Source organism: Etheostoma spectabile, chromosome 12 (genome assembly GCF_008692095.1).
Source record: "Etheostoma spectabile isolate EspeVRDwgs_2016 chromosome 12, UIUC_Espe_1.0, whole genome shotgun sequence".
Classification (NCBI taxonomy): Eukaryota; Metazoa; Chordata; class Actinopteri; order Perciformes; family Percidae; genus Etheostoma; species Etheostoma spectabile.
The window spans coordinates 6,347,479-6,363,855 of record NC_045744.1 but is presented as its reverse complement, the minus strand read 5'-3'; the positions used below and the strand labels follow the sequence as shown (position 1 = coordinate 6,363,855).

Here is a 16,377-nt window from a genome sequence, read left to right as displayed (position 1 = left end):
GTCATATTTGCTAAAACTGACCCTATGTTTGAGTAGAACTTCATGAAGCGGGTCATTTAAAAAAAACACCTACAGTCTGTCTTAGGATTTGCAAAAACCCACCCCACACAACCCACCATTTAGATGCACCTATCAGGGCCACGAGGGTGTCCAACTGCGTGTCAATCACTGCCCAAGCACTCGCATTCATTCTCCCTTGTGGGGGGAGGGGGTTAAGGAGACCGTTTTGGGATTTAGCAGAAAGGGGGGAGGGACTGAGAAGTTGTCAATGTTCAAACATTTTGGCTAAGTCCTGGATCTTGCAATGTTAGGGGGAGGATGTGCTGTCGGTTCTTTGTCTTTCTTCTGTGAGCGTGGGGGAAGGTAGGGGCGTCTTTTTATCAGATGTTTACAGAATTCATTAGGATGAGATAACGTATGCTTATGCTTAATGTACGCTTACTGTATGTTTACCGTGTTTATGGCGATTCGTCGCCATTTTCTGTGTTCTTTCGACTGCCAAAGACAAATTTCTCCTACAGGAGACAGTAAAGGCTTATCTTATCTTAAAAGATACGTATGTCGTACCATTGAACTCATGTCCCAACCCTCTGTTTGCAGGTGATGATGTCAGCGGTTCAGGAAGCGGCATGTGCGCCGACAATACGTGTTCCCGTGGCCCACGCCTTGTCACCATCACCGACCGACCCAAATTCATTCAACCCCCTCCAGTAAACGAAGGGGTGAAAGGAAACGGCAAGAAGAACCTCCCCTGCATTACCATTTACCTGCTTCCGCTGCTTATTTTGCTGCTCCGGCGATAATTGACGGGGAATCTACCAACTGGGACTGAGTTCGGGACACGGAGGTTGGGGAGAGTCGGAAAGGGGAGGGAGGAGAAGTTGAGGGTTAGTTACTTTGCCAAAACTAAATACTAAGTATAAGGAAACAACAACAAAAATCGCTTGGATGGACTTCCTTTTGGTTTTGGATTAGAACAAAATGGAATTATGAGTATTCATAAATGTTTTGGTTCTGCTCTTTTCTTTTATTTCTTGCTATATTATGACACCATTAGAGCTGGTCTTTTCGCATCGTCTGATGTTTTGTTTCTGGGTTTTTTGGGTTCTCTGAGATTATATCTGTACCTAAGACATGTGTAAGACTATATTGCTCACAGTATGTTGGTGTTGACACCACAGGGAGAGGGAGAATGGGGCTTTGCAGTGGCGCTTGGATACATATATTTGTTATTCCACTCCTTCTTTTAAAACAGCACTTGTGTTCAGTAGAATAATTTATTGATCATTAACCCATAACAGAGCCCCGAGTGGTTTAATCACTCTCCAATATTTATAGAAAATATAGATGAACCTCAAACTTAAATGAAATACAATATTGATGACTTTTAAAGGAGGATAGCACGACCCAGCAGACCTCTTAATGCATTAAGCCTCACAATATGATTACACTCACACACACTCTCTCGCGGCAAGGATGTGAGCACTCGGCGTCAGCACTTTTTTTTGCCATTTCATCATGTAAGCTGTAATAATAGCCATGATCACATTCACACTGACACGATCGTCTAACGTGGGAGTAACGTGACCCGTCTGCCGCTCCATCTATCCGCTCATCCCTACATTCCCCCTGCTGGGGCAGATCTCCCCCCCCCCCACACCCTCTCTCTCTCTCTTCAGACTCTGCTGGCTGTGTGGGATCAACTCGAGAGTCTGGTGTAAGCAAAACACATGCTGGGCCGGGCCAGGTCTCAGATGACAGCATCTTCCCACTATAGAGCACTGTGTGTGGAATGGCGGTGTCAGTTTAAGATTGCTGTCACGGCAACGGACTGACAGCTCATGATTTTGGAAACGTGTAGCAGAACTGAAATGTACACAGAAGCAAAAACACGGCTGTCATGTAGCGCTTTTTTTTTCCAGTGTTGTTTTTATGTGCACAGCAGAGCGACAATATAATATGCATAATTTTGTGTGTTCCCTGCAAAGGCCCAGTGCTCCTGTGATTAGTATCCAAATTGCAGCTTGCGTTTTTCTGTCTCATTGCAGCAATGATCCATATCACAGTAAGAGCCACACCATGCACGTCTTTGAATCAGACTTACCTATTTGTATGGCAGATACAACAGTGTTCATGCTTTTGGTTTCTTCTTTTTTTTATTTTTCCAGATAAGAAATTGCCATTTAACAAAATGTTAAAACGGCCGGCATCTTATGCCATGACTCTTATATCATTCATCATCCGTCATCGCGTATCCATATCTGCCTTCCATTTCTCTGCAACTTTTCTATATCAGTGCCTCTTTATTCCCACACCCTCCACCCGCTGCCCTCCTCCCCGCTCATCCGTTCTAATGACCTTTAAAGCGTCCCTCATGTTTCCTCAGTACATTGTGGCAAGGCAATATGACAATGACACAGTCTTTCAGTATGTGTCAACCTTATTGGGAATGTTGTGGGCACACCGTTTTAAGGCTTTTCCTGATGAGAAGCTTGTTTGGGAGGAATCATACCACATGGGTGTACAGGAAGACGGGACGATGCTTGCATGTGTGTATATTTGTGTGTGAATGTGTGGACTTGTCTTTGATTGTTAGAGCAAAGGAGGGACAGACGATAGAGCCTTTTTAAATTTTGTTTGGAGGGCACAGAGATGAAATGTATTAAAATATATTAAACTAACATTGTCTGACTTTGTGCGATACAACTCACAGCAATGGGAGACTAACATAGCTCATTTTCCCCCCTAAAAATTGCATTTTCAGCTACTACTGAAATATCTCCCAATCCATATTGATGGTCTCTCTGCTTGTATTGTATGTGACCGACATATTCAATTTGGAGGAGAGATATTTACACATATTTAAAAATACATCACTGCTTTAGTTGCACGCTGGGACAATCCACCATGATTCATTAAAAAAAACACTATATGCATCTGACAGTTGATTATACTGCAGATTTAATTAAGTTGTTGGAGGCTCTGTCAAATTTTGAGAACCACATCTGTTAGATACTTAATTACTGCTCTGAAAAAAGGTGAGGCTGTTGTCATAAGTGTTACCAGACATGTTACTTTGATGATATTTTCGTTTTTTTCCCCCTCGACTTGCTTAATTAATGATTGCTATGTTTGCTGTGCCTATGTGTGTCTATGTGCGGCGTGTGTCTGTCTTTCTGTTAGTCCCTGGTTAAAGAAATCTGCCTGTGACTGCCTTTGACACTTTGTCTAGGGTTGGGGTCCATTTTTAGATTCAGAAACAGAGATATAATGATATTAGATAGGGGGGAAATACACATATTGAACAAAGAACAACTAGTAAGAGCAATACATTAGTTTTCTTTTTAGTGATCCTCTAGACAAATCTGAATTTGAATGTGAAAGTCCACATTAAGCCCTGTAAAGAATGAGAAATGACTCCAACTGTGATGGTGACATTCCAATTCAAAGACAACTTGCGACTCACAACTTCAGTTTCAATGACTGCCTCACAATGTCATCGGCTGAAATTTGCACAACCCCCCCCCCCCCCGCTCTCCTTCTCCACCTTTTGATCTCATTAGTTTGTTGCTCAAAGTACCCCTCCCTTTTATAAAACCTGCACTTTTATGAGGCCAATGAATGGCATTGTCTGCACAAAAACATGACAAGATGGTCGATCAATTCGTGAGTCAACACCTTCCAAAAAACGACTATTGATTGGGGATGTGTGTATGCAGATAGATATGGCCCAGCAAGACGTCTCCTGTTCAACTATGGTGAAGCAGTGTAAAAACAAAGCGGCAGGAAGAAAGGTTCGTCCAGAGTGCTGATCTTAAATCAGTGGGTGCACCCTAATCCTGCACTCATTCATTAGGTGGAAAAATGCAAAGCTGGTTATCCCACCGTTTAAAGACGGCTTTATTCTACACTGTTTGTTGAATACAAGGAATTTCTTAAAGGTGCCAATTTATGAGGAACAAAGTACTTTTAATTCTCGTTTTTTATGTACTTTGGTTTTGTTGTTATCAGAAATCTATGGAGAGTTTGTGCTTATGTTGAAGATAGATGCCAGAAAAAGGTTTGAAAAATACAAATGTCTCATTTGCTGTTGTACCTGAAATCTTGTGTCAATTATATACATTGTAAGATTTTCAACATGCCGGTATCCTGTTTCTTTAATTCTTTGTATGTGTGGATGTGGGTGTGGGTGGGTGTGTGTGCGCATGCACGTGTGAGAAAAGTAAAATAAAAAAGGAGCGCAACATGTCTTTTTTTAACAGGGACAGTGCACATTAATCAAACTTTCACTTTCCACTTGTAAATGTGCCAGAAATTGCTAATGAGCTCATTTTCATCTGTCATGTATACTCTATTGTTTTATACAAACATATGGATAAACTATGAAAGGTTTTAAAATATATTCACAAACCCAGTCACTCACACAAACAACATTCAGATCCTTTGTATCTAGGTTTGAAGTGTTTGTTCTTCTTAAAATTGACCATACCATCCGCCCACAAACATTTCCCAGAGCGCACCGGGGCACACTGCCACCTAAAAAGGGCCAATGCACTTCAGTGATGATGTCAGAGGTGGCAGCTGTTGTTTGATATTGCCACACAGGAGGTGGGAAAAACTGCCACATGCTCGGAGCACACTAAGTGCTTTGTCTTGTTTCTGTGTGTAGACAATGAAATCCCCCCCCGCCGCCCCCCTCCTCAGGATGGTTTTAACAAGGTGTAGGCATCTTGACCATGATCCTGTGGGAGACTGAAATGCTTCACATACAGCTCTGCTTTGGACAAAGTGCCTCTAATACGTGAACAGCTAGCTTTGTGGTCCTATAGAGCAGAGCTAAAATGTTTCCATGGGGTTGCAAATTATAGGAGTAAAGAAAGCCAGGAGAGAATTGACCATGCAATTGGTTCAGAGCAGCAATATTTAACCAAGATTATGAATATTAAATTACGTCACAAAAGGTCCCATCTGCCATCCTATCTGCCTCTGAACGGTGCTAAAATATGCAGTCTGTCCTTGTAGGTCGACCTCCTTCACACCAGCGTCCGTTTGATGTCACAACATGGGGATTCAAAGACAAACTGCGTCTGGATAAATTTACCAATCCCAGTTCTCAAATGAAACAATTTTTTTTAAGTCAATCTCATACTTAATACAGCCTATTTCTGCTCATAGGTAGGGTGCGTTCCTCTACCGACAGCGAGACAATTGTATTATTTAATTTTACTGAAATTATTAGTCATGCTTCTGCGGTCCCCTTCCCTTGAATGCTGCTTCTGTACAAACACACAGGGCGACGCATTCACATTCTCAGCTATCGATTGTGCCTGAAGCTTTTCACCTTCTCTCTCACTCACAGCTCTCGCCCACTGCACAAAATGCCCTATTGTCAGCCTTTTGGCTTTCAGCTTGGCCTTTGGTTCACAGCACTTTTATGAGTGATTGCTTTACAACCTTACATGGTCTCCGTATTTGAAATATCAGCTCAACGGGACAACACGCTTGTCAATAAAATCTCCCCAGCTCAATACACCTTGAACTGCTTGTGCCCCATCATGCCGCACGGTAAGCACTCAGGTTTGTGCATCTCATGGAACCCATTGAAATACTGTATGTTATTCGCAGAGATGTAATGCATGCAGGGTAATGGTGTACTCCTTAACATTTTGAAAACAAAACCTTTTCAGTATGAGAGCAACACATTGGTCATTCTTAAACAAAGAATGCATGCAGGTCTTGATATCATTATGAGAGAACCCTGTCTTTATTAACATCAGTGTCAAGTCTTGAAATGGAGCTAAAAATACTCCGAGGCTGTTCTCCCAACAAGGCTGCGAATGTGTGCTGTGCTCTTTTGCCTTTTGGCTGATCAGACATGTTCTCTCACCTTTTTTTCTCACTCTTTGATCTGCCGTGTAATTGAACTAAAGCCTCCCGCTTCCGCTGTGATTCTCTCTCTCTTGCGCTCTCTCTTTAGCTGTCTCTGAGTTTTTAGATAATTTAACATGGATACTTATAGTTGGGATCAAGGGCCTCCCATCATTGCCTCTGTCAGGCGATTAAATATGACATGGTTCAAACTACAAAAAGGCACACACAGAAACAGTTCTCCCTGAGGTTGTGCAGTACACATGCATGTACTGGCACCCAGTGGGGAAAGGGTCTCATTACAGTTTAAGGGATCAAATGTGATGGCTCACAAGATGGGATGAGAGTGATGGTTCCTGTTGGTGGTGTGGTGTTGATGGTTTATGAAATAAAATACAAATGATGATAATGCTGACAAATTTGACTAGACAAAACTGCTTTAAATGCACGACTGATCTCTGTAACTTAATAACAACAACATCTGCTAACATCATAAGCCAATGGATATAATTAACTGTGACTGAACTGTGCAAGCCCCCATGAGGCTTTGACTGGGTGGCAATGACTAATGGGATAAGCTACATACTTGTGCTTGTTGTATTTGTTCAATATATTGTAAAGTTTAACCAGTCTATACGCACGACTCTCCACTTGCTTGATTGCTGGAAATTCTGCCGGATGTCACTGTTTACGGCAAGATGCACTGAATTATGTAATTTCAAAACCGGTAGATTTATGAAGACTATGGTTAACTACTCCCCACATCTCTGCAGGGTAAATCAGAGCTAGCTAGATGGGGGGGAAATTATACAGCTTTATCGCAATATGTTCCGTGGCGATACTGTATCAATACACAGACGCCAAGTCTCAATCTTTTATTAGAGACATATGTGTCGGCCAGTTTGTCTGCTTGACAAAAAATGGTGGAGAATGGATTAAGAAGAAAATCAGATCCAGATCCAAACTGTGTATTCTGTATTCCAAACAATGGAATATAATTTTATATTCATTTTAAATGATGTGGTTCCCTAACTATGCACGTCACAATGGATTTTTTTTTTTTACACTGTTTATTGATCCCCAGTGGGGAAATTACAATTTACACTCTGTTTGTTAGTAATCACTACACACAGGCCTGAATACACACACATGCTCAGGACCTATTCATGCACAAATGGAGAGGTGGGCTGCCAGCTGAACCAGCACCCTGAGCGGTTGGGGGGGGGGGGGGGTACGGTGCCTGCTCAAGGGCACCTGGTAGTGCCCAGGAGGTGAAGTGGCATCTCTCCAGCTACCGGTTCCCAACCCAACTCCTTACGGACTGAGATGCTGTCCCCCAGGATTCAGTTCATACTTGTCACCAGCAGTGGGTCAATGTTACTTTTGTATGATTGAGGGTACTAAACTGTTGCTAATAGTGATACTGTATGAGAAGATATGTATAATATCAGAGGCCAAAGCTAATTCAGCACATTTTCACAGTTTTAGTATTAGGCTACTTGGCTCTATAAAGCACTGTTTTTTTTTTAAAGCATTGATCCTGGAAAGGCTGGCAGGAATACAAATGAACAGACACATTATCATACAATTTTTTTTTTTGTAAATAGATTACTAATTGTTGGCATGCTTTTATAAATCACATTTCTATGTTAAAATACATGTGACAGGTGCCCAAATGGCTCAGTTGGTAGAGCGGGTGCCAAAATATAGAGGTTCACTCCTCGACGCAGTGGGCTTGGGGTCTTCTCCGACCTGCGGCCCTTTCCTGCATGTCACCCCCCCTCTCTTTCCCTTTTCATTTTTTTAGCTGTCCGTCAATTAAAGGCCTCAAAATGCCCACAAAATAATTGTAAAAAAATACATACATGTGACACAGTGAATCCTTAGGATGAACTGTATTGGGGGATGGCTATCTTAGTGACTACCTTACCGATAGGCCAATTAGGTGTTGATTTATATTTTCTAATAATATATTGGATTTGTGTTTACTGATTTGAAGAAAAAAAAACATTAAAAATGTAACATTAATTTTGACCCTCCCAGGGTTCCTGGATCCCTGGTTTAGAATACCCATGCACTAACTGAAGAAACCCCTGGCACTGCCAGAGTGATGGGAAGTCCCGGAGGTGATGATGATAAATCATTCTCATTCATTTTTTAAGTCACTCAGGACATTACCTGGCTTTAAAGCCAAGTCCACATCTATAAAACAGAAGAAGCTGGCAAGACCACACAGATAAGCAGGTGTAAGTGTATAGGTTTTTATATGCTAATTCTTTAAGAATTGTAGAAGAAAATGAATTCTGCCCATATGATGCGCAGTCCTGTTGTACACACACAGCAGAGTGCACTGCATCCATAGTTGCACACCCCACTCCACTAGGTGGCGGTATTGAGAATAACAGCCTCCAGAATCTCAATGAAGAAGAAGAATTTTCACCATGTGGCAGCTCTAGCAGTTTTGTTTTGAGAGTAGCTAACAGAGGAAACAGAAAGTTGTGTAACTTAACAGTACTGCAGAGATGTACCACAACATATTAAGGTAAAACCCAGGCTATATTATACTACTTATAGTTAATGCTATCCCAACCTTTGGCATGCATTTCATTATGTTTTTATACACTGAAAGTGAATATGTTTAGCGCTCTGATATCTCCATACTACATAAAATAGCCAACTGTGTTTCCCTCTATACATATAGACGAATATGTGACTATGTATTGAGCCCCAAAACTGACAAGATGCATTAAGCTTTTTATAAACAAATAAAAGTTATGTTTACATTTAGTGTTACTCACCAAAACACGGTAGCCCTTATTTATCAACCTAATGTAGAAACCAGCGCAGATATGAACGCAGACCGAAGAATGGTCGTACACTGATAAATGCAGCAGCTCGAAACGATCGTAATTTAAATATCAGGCCCCGATTTATTCTCTGTTTTGAGGCCTCGCCCCTATTTACAACATGGCCAGATGTAATCCGGCTAAGAAGCGGCACTTTTCAGAGGTAGGGATTGAAACCCTGACATCACCGTGTAATTTGCAGTAATGTGTTCTATTTGGCCGCCTAAAAACTGGTTTTTGGCTGTAGGAAGAATGCAGAATAGAAAGAGATCACTGATGCGGTAAACAGTAGGGCTGCACAATTAACCGAATTTTAAGCGCAATCACGATTTTGACTTCCCACGATCAAATTTGCGTGATCGAGCGATTATTTTTTTAAAGCGTAATTTCATAGAACGCTCCGGGTTTTTGCAAAGCCAATCTACCGCTCCGTAAAGCCGTCTGCTTATGAGCCAGTCAGAGTTGTTCTCTGCACCGCGCAGCTTAGTTTCTAGATGTAGACAGTCACAGAGGACAGAGTAACGGGAGGAAAACTCAACAGATAGCAGTCGGTTATAAGTTGGTCTCAAGGTTTACCAGTTTACCAGTAAACGCAACATTTTGTCCCGTCTGTGGTTTTTCAGACAACCGCAGTGAGCAGTGCTAGTCGGTGCTAGTAGCGTCTGTTAGCTGTTAGCTAGTAGCGTCTGGACGCACCGGTGCTAATGTCCTCGCATCCACTGCAATGCTGTTTATATGGATATGGTTTCATTTTGCGTTACATGACCCATTTTGTCTGTAAAGCCGTAAACAACATTTTAAAAGACACACAAAAACCTGCAGAATAAATAAAAATGTTGTGTATCATCATATTTTCTGTAGTGAATATCATTGCCAAACATAACACCATACCTTTTATAAGTGAGGAGAAATATCCTGTCTCCTTCGTATAGCACCAGTTGGGGCTGTGCTAGACACTGCTCTCTGGGCATCAGGTCATCTGGCTCCGTCACTACATTTATGGCACCTTGTGTTCCTGCACAATGTTGTCCTCCACCGTGGCCCATGTGTTTAGGTTACGTGTGGAATGTTGCAAGGCTCAAAGAGATCTTCACAAAGAGCCACATCTGCCATTGCTGATAACTGATCAACTGATGACTTCTCCTTCTCCTCTTACATGCTGCACCGCAAGTCCACACTGACTCAAAAACTTGCGTACACGAGGTCAGACCAGACGTGAGATTTTTTCACAGCCTACGCTCACGTTCAAATTGATAAATGCCTTGCTTTGCGTCGCAATCGGCATACGCCTGTCCTATGCCTGTTTTTGGTCGTACAGACGATTCATAAATGAGGGCCACTGTGTGAGAATCCTTGAGGTCTTACCAGGGCTGGACTGGGACAAAAAAAGAAATCGGTCCAGGCAGGGGCCCAGCACAGGCAGGGGCCCAGCACAATCGATCGGAAACCACCCACCAGTAGACCTACACCATCCTTGCAGTCAGTACTGTAGCCTACTCTTCCCCCAAACTACTACAGTGCCGTGGACAAGTCTCCCAGTGGAAGTGGAACAGGTGACAGTCTCACTTTATGATAGTGTTATAATCAGTATCCTATTAACCACCAACATTAAGTGCATTGATCAACATTTTCATCATGGATGGCACACACACTCCATCCCTGCTAATCATGAAGCTACTCCATGTTTACTACACTCTCCTCCTGTCATGCTCATTCTGTCCCTCCTCGGCTTCCCAGACACACGCCTGTTCCTCTGCCAGGCAGTGGGTATGGTCATCCTCCTCTCCTTCCAGTTCCACCTGTTGCTGCAAAATGTCAGGCTCTGCAAATGTTGAGGCTACTGCAGCACCTGCAGCAAACAAGTCTGTTTATTTTTGCACAACTGGTTGAATCCGTCTCTTTATTATTACTATTTTTTGGGCAACAACGTATCCGCACCCCTCTTGCACTTTGGTTTAACCATTTTGATGCCCTTATCCATCCACACATGTTGGGCTGGGAGCCATGGCATCTGATACGAGAAACAGAGAGGACAGAGGGGGAGGCATGGGGCCTAGTAAGAGATGTGATTGGGCCAGCCCAGTGTCAGTGTAGAAAGTGGACCAATGGGTGGCCGGGTTAGCTTAGTTGGTAGAGCAGGTGCACATATATAGAGGTTTACTCCTCGACGCAGCTACTGTGGGTTTGACTCCAACCTGTGGCCCTTTGCTGCAAGTCATTCCCCCTCTCTCTCCCCTTTCATGTCTTCCTCTGTCCTGTAGAAATTAGGCCTAGTATGCCCCAAAACAATATCTTTAAAAACAAAATGGACCAATGGGCAGCTGTGCCTTCTTTTTTAATTAAAAACGATTATATCGGTCCCAAGGTGTGTCGGCCCACCAGTAAATATAGCTGAGTAAATTAAAGTAATGATAGCTGAGTTTGTGCAAGTGTGTAACAATAGAGAAAGGCAGCCTACATATCTTAATGTATTAGAACCCAAACATGCCAGGCAGTCTTAGATGTCACCTTTAAAGCGCCCATGTCATGCTCTTTTCAGGTTCATAATTGTATTTAGAGGTTATATTAGAATAGGTTTACATGGTTTAATTAAAAAAAAAAAAAAAAGCTTCAGAGTGAGGCTTCTTACTTCTGTTCCATCTTTGTTGGGAGTCGCATATGCGCAGTAGCTAGGTAACGTGTGTTACAAAGTGACGCACGTTTGTAACGGAAGTAAAGGCTGGACTACAGTAGAGGTGTTTTCTGTTGAAGATGGTAAGTCCCATTGGGGTGGAATTTGAGCTTTTTCACTTAGGAAACCTATAACCTGCACAAAAAAAGAGTGCATAACAGAAGAAAAGAAAGGGGGGAAAAAGCCAAAAAGCACAATATGAGCACTTTAAAAAATAATCGCTGGTGTAAGATGTTAAATCGAAGTACTGGATCTGGAAAGTGTAGAAATAGCAGTTTGTTTTGTGTTAGGCTAAGAAGAAAAACAAATAGACCAAATGTGTTTTTTTATACATCAAGCTCAATAGGTCAACAAAGGATGTAACCTGATTAACTCCCACACGAAATATCTCAATGAAATATTACTTTTACCCTCCTGTTTTCTTTCTTTGTTGTTTACAAAAGAATTATATATATTTTTTAAGTGACCTAACAAAATGGGAAAAATCGCCAAAGGTGACAAAAACTTGTTAAAAAGAAGTGACTAAAATTGGTAAATGTGAGAAATAAACTTGTTAAAAAAACTACAAAAACGTTAAGAAAAGTGTAGAAAAAAAACATCCAAATGTTGAAATTTCAACCCAGAAAAACACCAAGTTGCAGGTTGACGGGAAGACAACACAAGGGTTAAAAGGTAATTCAACAATTTTCAAATTGGCGGGAAACAATAAATCCCTTCAATATAGGTAATACAATAAAAGATGAACTACTTTCCACATTGAAAAGGCATTAAAATCGGGTTAAAGAGTTGTAATAAGGTCATCATGTAGCAAACTACAATCAATCAAAAAAATAAACTCAAAACTGAGTTAGTTTGTGCCAGAAATATGTTAGAAAATAACAGATTGTCTTTACATTTTGTAAAAAAACCTTTGTTTTTTCTGCTTTATTTTACATCTATCAGTTTGCTTTGAAAAATATAGCCCATCTGTCCCAAGTAAGAATGTTGAGCATATTCTTTGAGCCCCAGCATCTGAGGGCACGCTGCAGTAATGTGTGTGAAGCCGGGTCTAATTGCAGTTGCACGTTTTGATCGTGAGATGGCGATGTGGCATCACCGTGCGGCTGGTCATAGCAGCAAATCAAGTGCTGCGTGCACCGCAGGATGTGTTTTCACTCAGTGCTGGGAAGTGGCAGGGCTCCAACAACAGGCATGCCTTCCTCATGCGGCACACAAAGGGGAAAAAAAAATAAAATAACACAAATATATTATTTACACAAAGGCTACAGTGCAGACACACTTTTTCAGCTTGGAACTGATGACGCTTCATCAGTCCAGCTGACATTTGAGCAACCCACGGGGACTAGAGCCATCATCTGTGACCTCAAACAATCCATAATAACCTCCGACCCCCCCCTGACCTTCTCACTTGTCACGTTGCTCTTGGAGTTCAGCTGGGAGTGGCTGGAGCCGCGGACAGAGGTCAGTCTGCTGAACTTGTCACTCTGTCTGTCCTGGAGGACAAAAGAAGAGGACAATCCGCTTTGTTGTGTCCTGTAAGCCCTCAGATGAATTGCCGCAATTTGTCTCACGTTAGTATTTAGCATGTATCTCATTAGTCATCACAAGATATTTGCGAGAAGCAGAAGCAAACAGTGAAGGGGAATTAAGCAGTGACATTTCATAATGTTAATTAAAGAACCTGGAAAATTAGTTGACCGAAGTGAAGGCTTAATTATGCTTCTTGTGCTCTCTGAGGCATTTAGAGCATTTGTAGTAAATTCCACAACAGCATCAGGATTATTCCCTCCTTTGGTATGATTGTGTGATCAGGGTTTATATGGCCTGTACATTATTTCATAACTGTGTTTTAAGATATTTTTTGGCATTTATTTCTGACATATAAACATTATGGCATTATTTCATAAAGCTTTAGACATGAATGGGGAGAGAGAGGGGGAATTGTGAATTTGATAGTCATCCTGCTGTCCTCATGTCCACCCGAAATAGTAATATCTTGTCATGCGCCAGGAAATGATCAGATTTTAAAATTGTGTTCAACAACATGTCAAGATTAAGTGTGCTCAGTTTAGTGATAATAGAAAATTACATGAAGGCAGAGCTTATTTTGGAGTAAAAGAAATCTTGATTAAATGTGCTAACCGCTAACAGGCATTACCGTTTTTTTTCCAATTGCTAACACACTAAAATACGGAAGAGGATTAGGGCCACTGGTGAAAAATGTATGTGAGTTCTGACTTTTTTCCTCAGAATTCTGAGATTAAAGATTTCTGACTTTAATCTCAGAATTCTGACTTTATTCTCAAAATTCTGAGATTAAAGTCAGAATTCTGATATTAAAGTCAGAATTCTGAGATTAAAGTCAGAATCCTGAGATTAAAGTCAGAATTCTGAGATTAAAGTCAGAACTCACATACATTTTTCACCAGTGGCCCTAATCCTCTTCCGTACTAAAACAACATGCACAGCACGAATATTTAAACTGAAACACTGAGAGCAAAACCTCATCTCAAGTCTCCAAACGTCTAAACACATTTTCTGCTTTAACACACGTTTTGCAATTCAAAATAGCACTTTTTAAATGCACTGAACATGGTTCTGTGCATAAGACACAGAAATCTCACATAAAGTCACGTTTGCCATTTCAAAACACTGCCAAAATGACACTACTTGAGCTGATTGGCCAATATTTACACATATACACCTGGCCAAACACCTCAACACTTAATTGTTACCAAATGTCCAAGTGCATTGTTGTTACCACTTCAATCAGGAAGTAAGCACTATGAAAAGACGACCGGTGAGCACCTTTTCATTTTATTTTGTTTTTATTTTTATTTTATTTTAACAACGGAAGACCCAGCTGTGTGGCAAGATGCTGCCTAATTATTTTTCTAGCCTATTTTTTTCTACGTATTTGTTCTGCACATTTTTTCTGCAATTTCCTTTTTCAGTTTACTGTTTTTTGTGAGCATATTTTTGTTTTTCAGTCCAATGTAAATATATCTGCTGTGCATCTGTTGCACTGACCTAATAAAAAAAATAAAAAAAATGTTTCAACAGCATGTGTGTATCTGCATGTAAACAATCTGAAGAATTTTCTACAATTTGCAACAATTTTAGTATAATGGCGAATCGTACTATAGATGAGAGTGCTTTTCATTATGCCCAACAGTGTGTAGTTGGTTAGACAAAAATCTGGTAATATGAATAAAGTGTGTGCCATTTGGTGCGAAAAGTTGATTTTGATAATGTTATATGTAGTTTTGGTTGCATTGCTTCAGTTTGCAGGATATATGTGGTGTTTTTCAGTTTGGGAGTGTGTGGTTTTGTGGATTGTGTTACGTATTTTGATAAAAACCAGCCTAGTGTGCAAAATTGAGTATTGGCAAGTGGAAAAAATACTGTAATACATCTGCGACTTTGCAATGCCACTGGAAATTAAACCTCACTGAAAGCAAAATATTTTACTTGTTTGTTATCTAAGACATCCTTTAGTTATCACACCACTATCCAAAATTTAATTAAAATGTATCTAAATGTAAATGTATGTGCAAGTCTTCCATTTCCTCTGATCGCATTGCAGTTAAAAAAAAAATCTAACATTTTACTATGAATACTGACATGTAGCATAGAAATGATGTCCCTTTTCCATTGTGAATACACTACTACTACTACTACTACTACTACTACTACTACTACTACGACTGCTACTACTACTGCTACTATGTGTGATTTGGACTATGCTGCATTTCTATTTAAATTGTAACTGGTGTGCTGTCTTGGCCAGGTCTCCCTCGGAAAAGAGATTTCAATCTCAAGGGACTTCCTGGTTAAATAAAGGTTAAATAAAATATAGTAGTACTGTAGTACTGTAACTAGTAGTATTCAAAAGTCTGCTTTAGTCTGCTTAGCTTCTTAGCTGACTGTTGAACAACTACATTTCCCAGAAGAACGGTGAGACGGTTTGGATCTCCTCAGAAGAAGTAGAGGAGGTTTAGCTTGGACTGCTCTGCTGGCCGTGCCACTGCAACCCTCCAGGGGGAACGGGGAACTGAAAATGAAAATGTGGATAAGCCAGACTGATGTGGTTGCTACTTTTGCAGTAATCAAAACGCATGCTGTCTTCATCAGCTCTGTTGAGAAGAGATCATTTATTGTAGGTGGATTAAAAAACATTCCATGAAGTAGATTGAAGCTACCAAAGCTTTGTATTAGTCATAGGTGTTTTCTCTTTACAAAAAATGAGCACTAGATGAAGGTGCTGTCACTGTGAAAGATTCCAACTTTTTTAGGAATAGGAGTGCTGCGGGACACTGGCCCAGTGGTCCTTTAAATCTGGTTTCTCATTCCACCTGTCTTGTGTTTTTTTAAACTCTTTCTTCACACTACAGCCCCACCCCCACCCCTTCATACACAAACACACACACACACACACACACACACACACACGCATATTCGACAGGTCATCCATCAAGCTTTCAATGAGCTGAGGATCTGGGAAGTGTGGTCTAAATGAGAAATCATTGACTGGAAAACTATGTGGTCTGCTTCTGATTGGCTAAGGAGATTGAACCAAGAACAGAGAGAGGACTGAGCTACCTGCATTTATGTGGTAGAGTTGTAGACTCAAAATAATAAAAAAAGGGTATACACAGGAAAATGTGGAGGAGTGATACAGAGATTGGATTGGAAGAGTTAATTGCTTTTCTCAATAGTGCTCATTGTTTTTAACAACATAACACAAAGCAATGATTAACAATTAGCAATGGTCAACAAGTCACTGTTGCGTGATAGTGTGTTTTGAGAGTGTGTACTGAGGTAATTACTAATATAACACACATTTTGTGTGCAAAACAAGGTTTTGACATTTCGGATTTGACATGGGCATTGTTGCATTTTTGTGTGTGCATGGATGTGTGTGTGCCCTGTCATTGAGCCTGCAACAGGCCGATAATGCTCCGAGCATTACCTGGCAACAATGTTTATTGA

The 16,377-nt window shown here is 40.9% G+C and overlaps 1 protein-coding gene and 1 long non-coding RNA gene across 2 annotated transcripts in view; one reads left to right on the top strand and one right to left on the bottom strand.

The window, feature by feature from the left end:
- Nucleotides 1-4,139, top strand: part of gpc1b (glypican 1b) — a 69,167-nt gene extending 65,028 nt beyond the window's left edge. The window contains exon 11 of the mRNA XM_032531338.1: nt 601-4,139. Within this exon, the coding sequence (XP_032387229.1) occupies nt 601-803 (203 nt within the window). The 3' untranslated portion in view covers nt 804-4,139. The remainder of the gene's footprint in view (nt 1-600) is intronic.
- On the bottom strand, nt 316-16,377 carry LOC116698995 (uncharacterized). The gene is made up of 3 exons (XR_004334338.1): nt 16,366-16,377; nt 10,514-10,519; nt 316-373 (listed from the first exon to the last, which is right to left on the bottom strand). It is a non-coding gene; the product is annotated as an uncharacterized LOC116698995 (long non-coding RNA).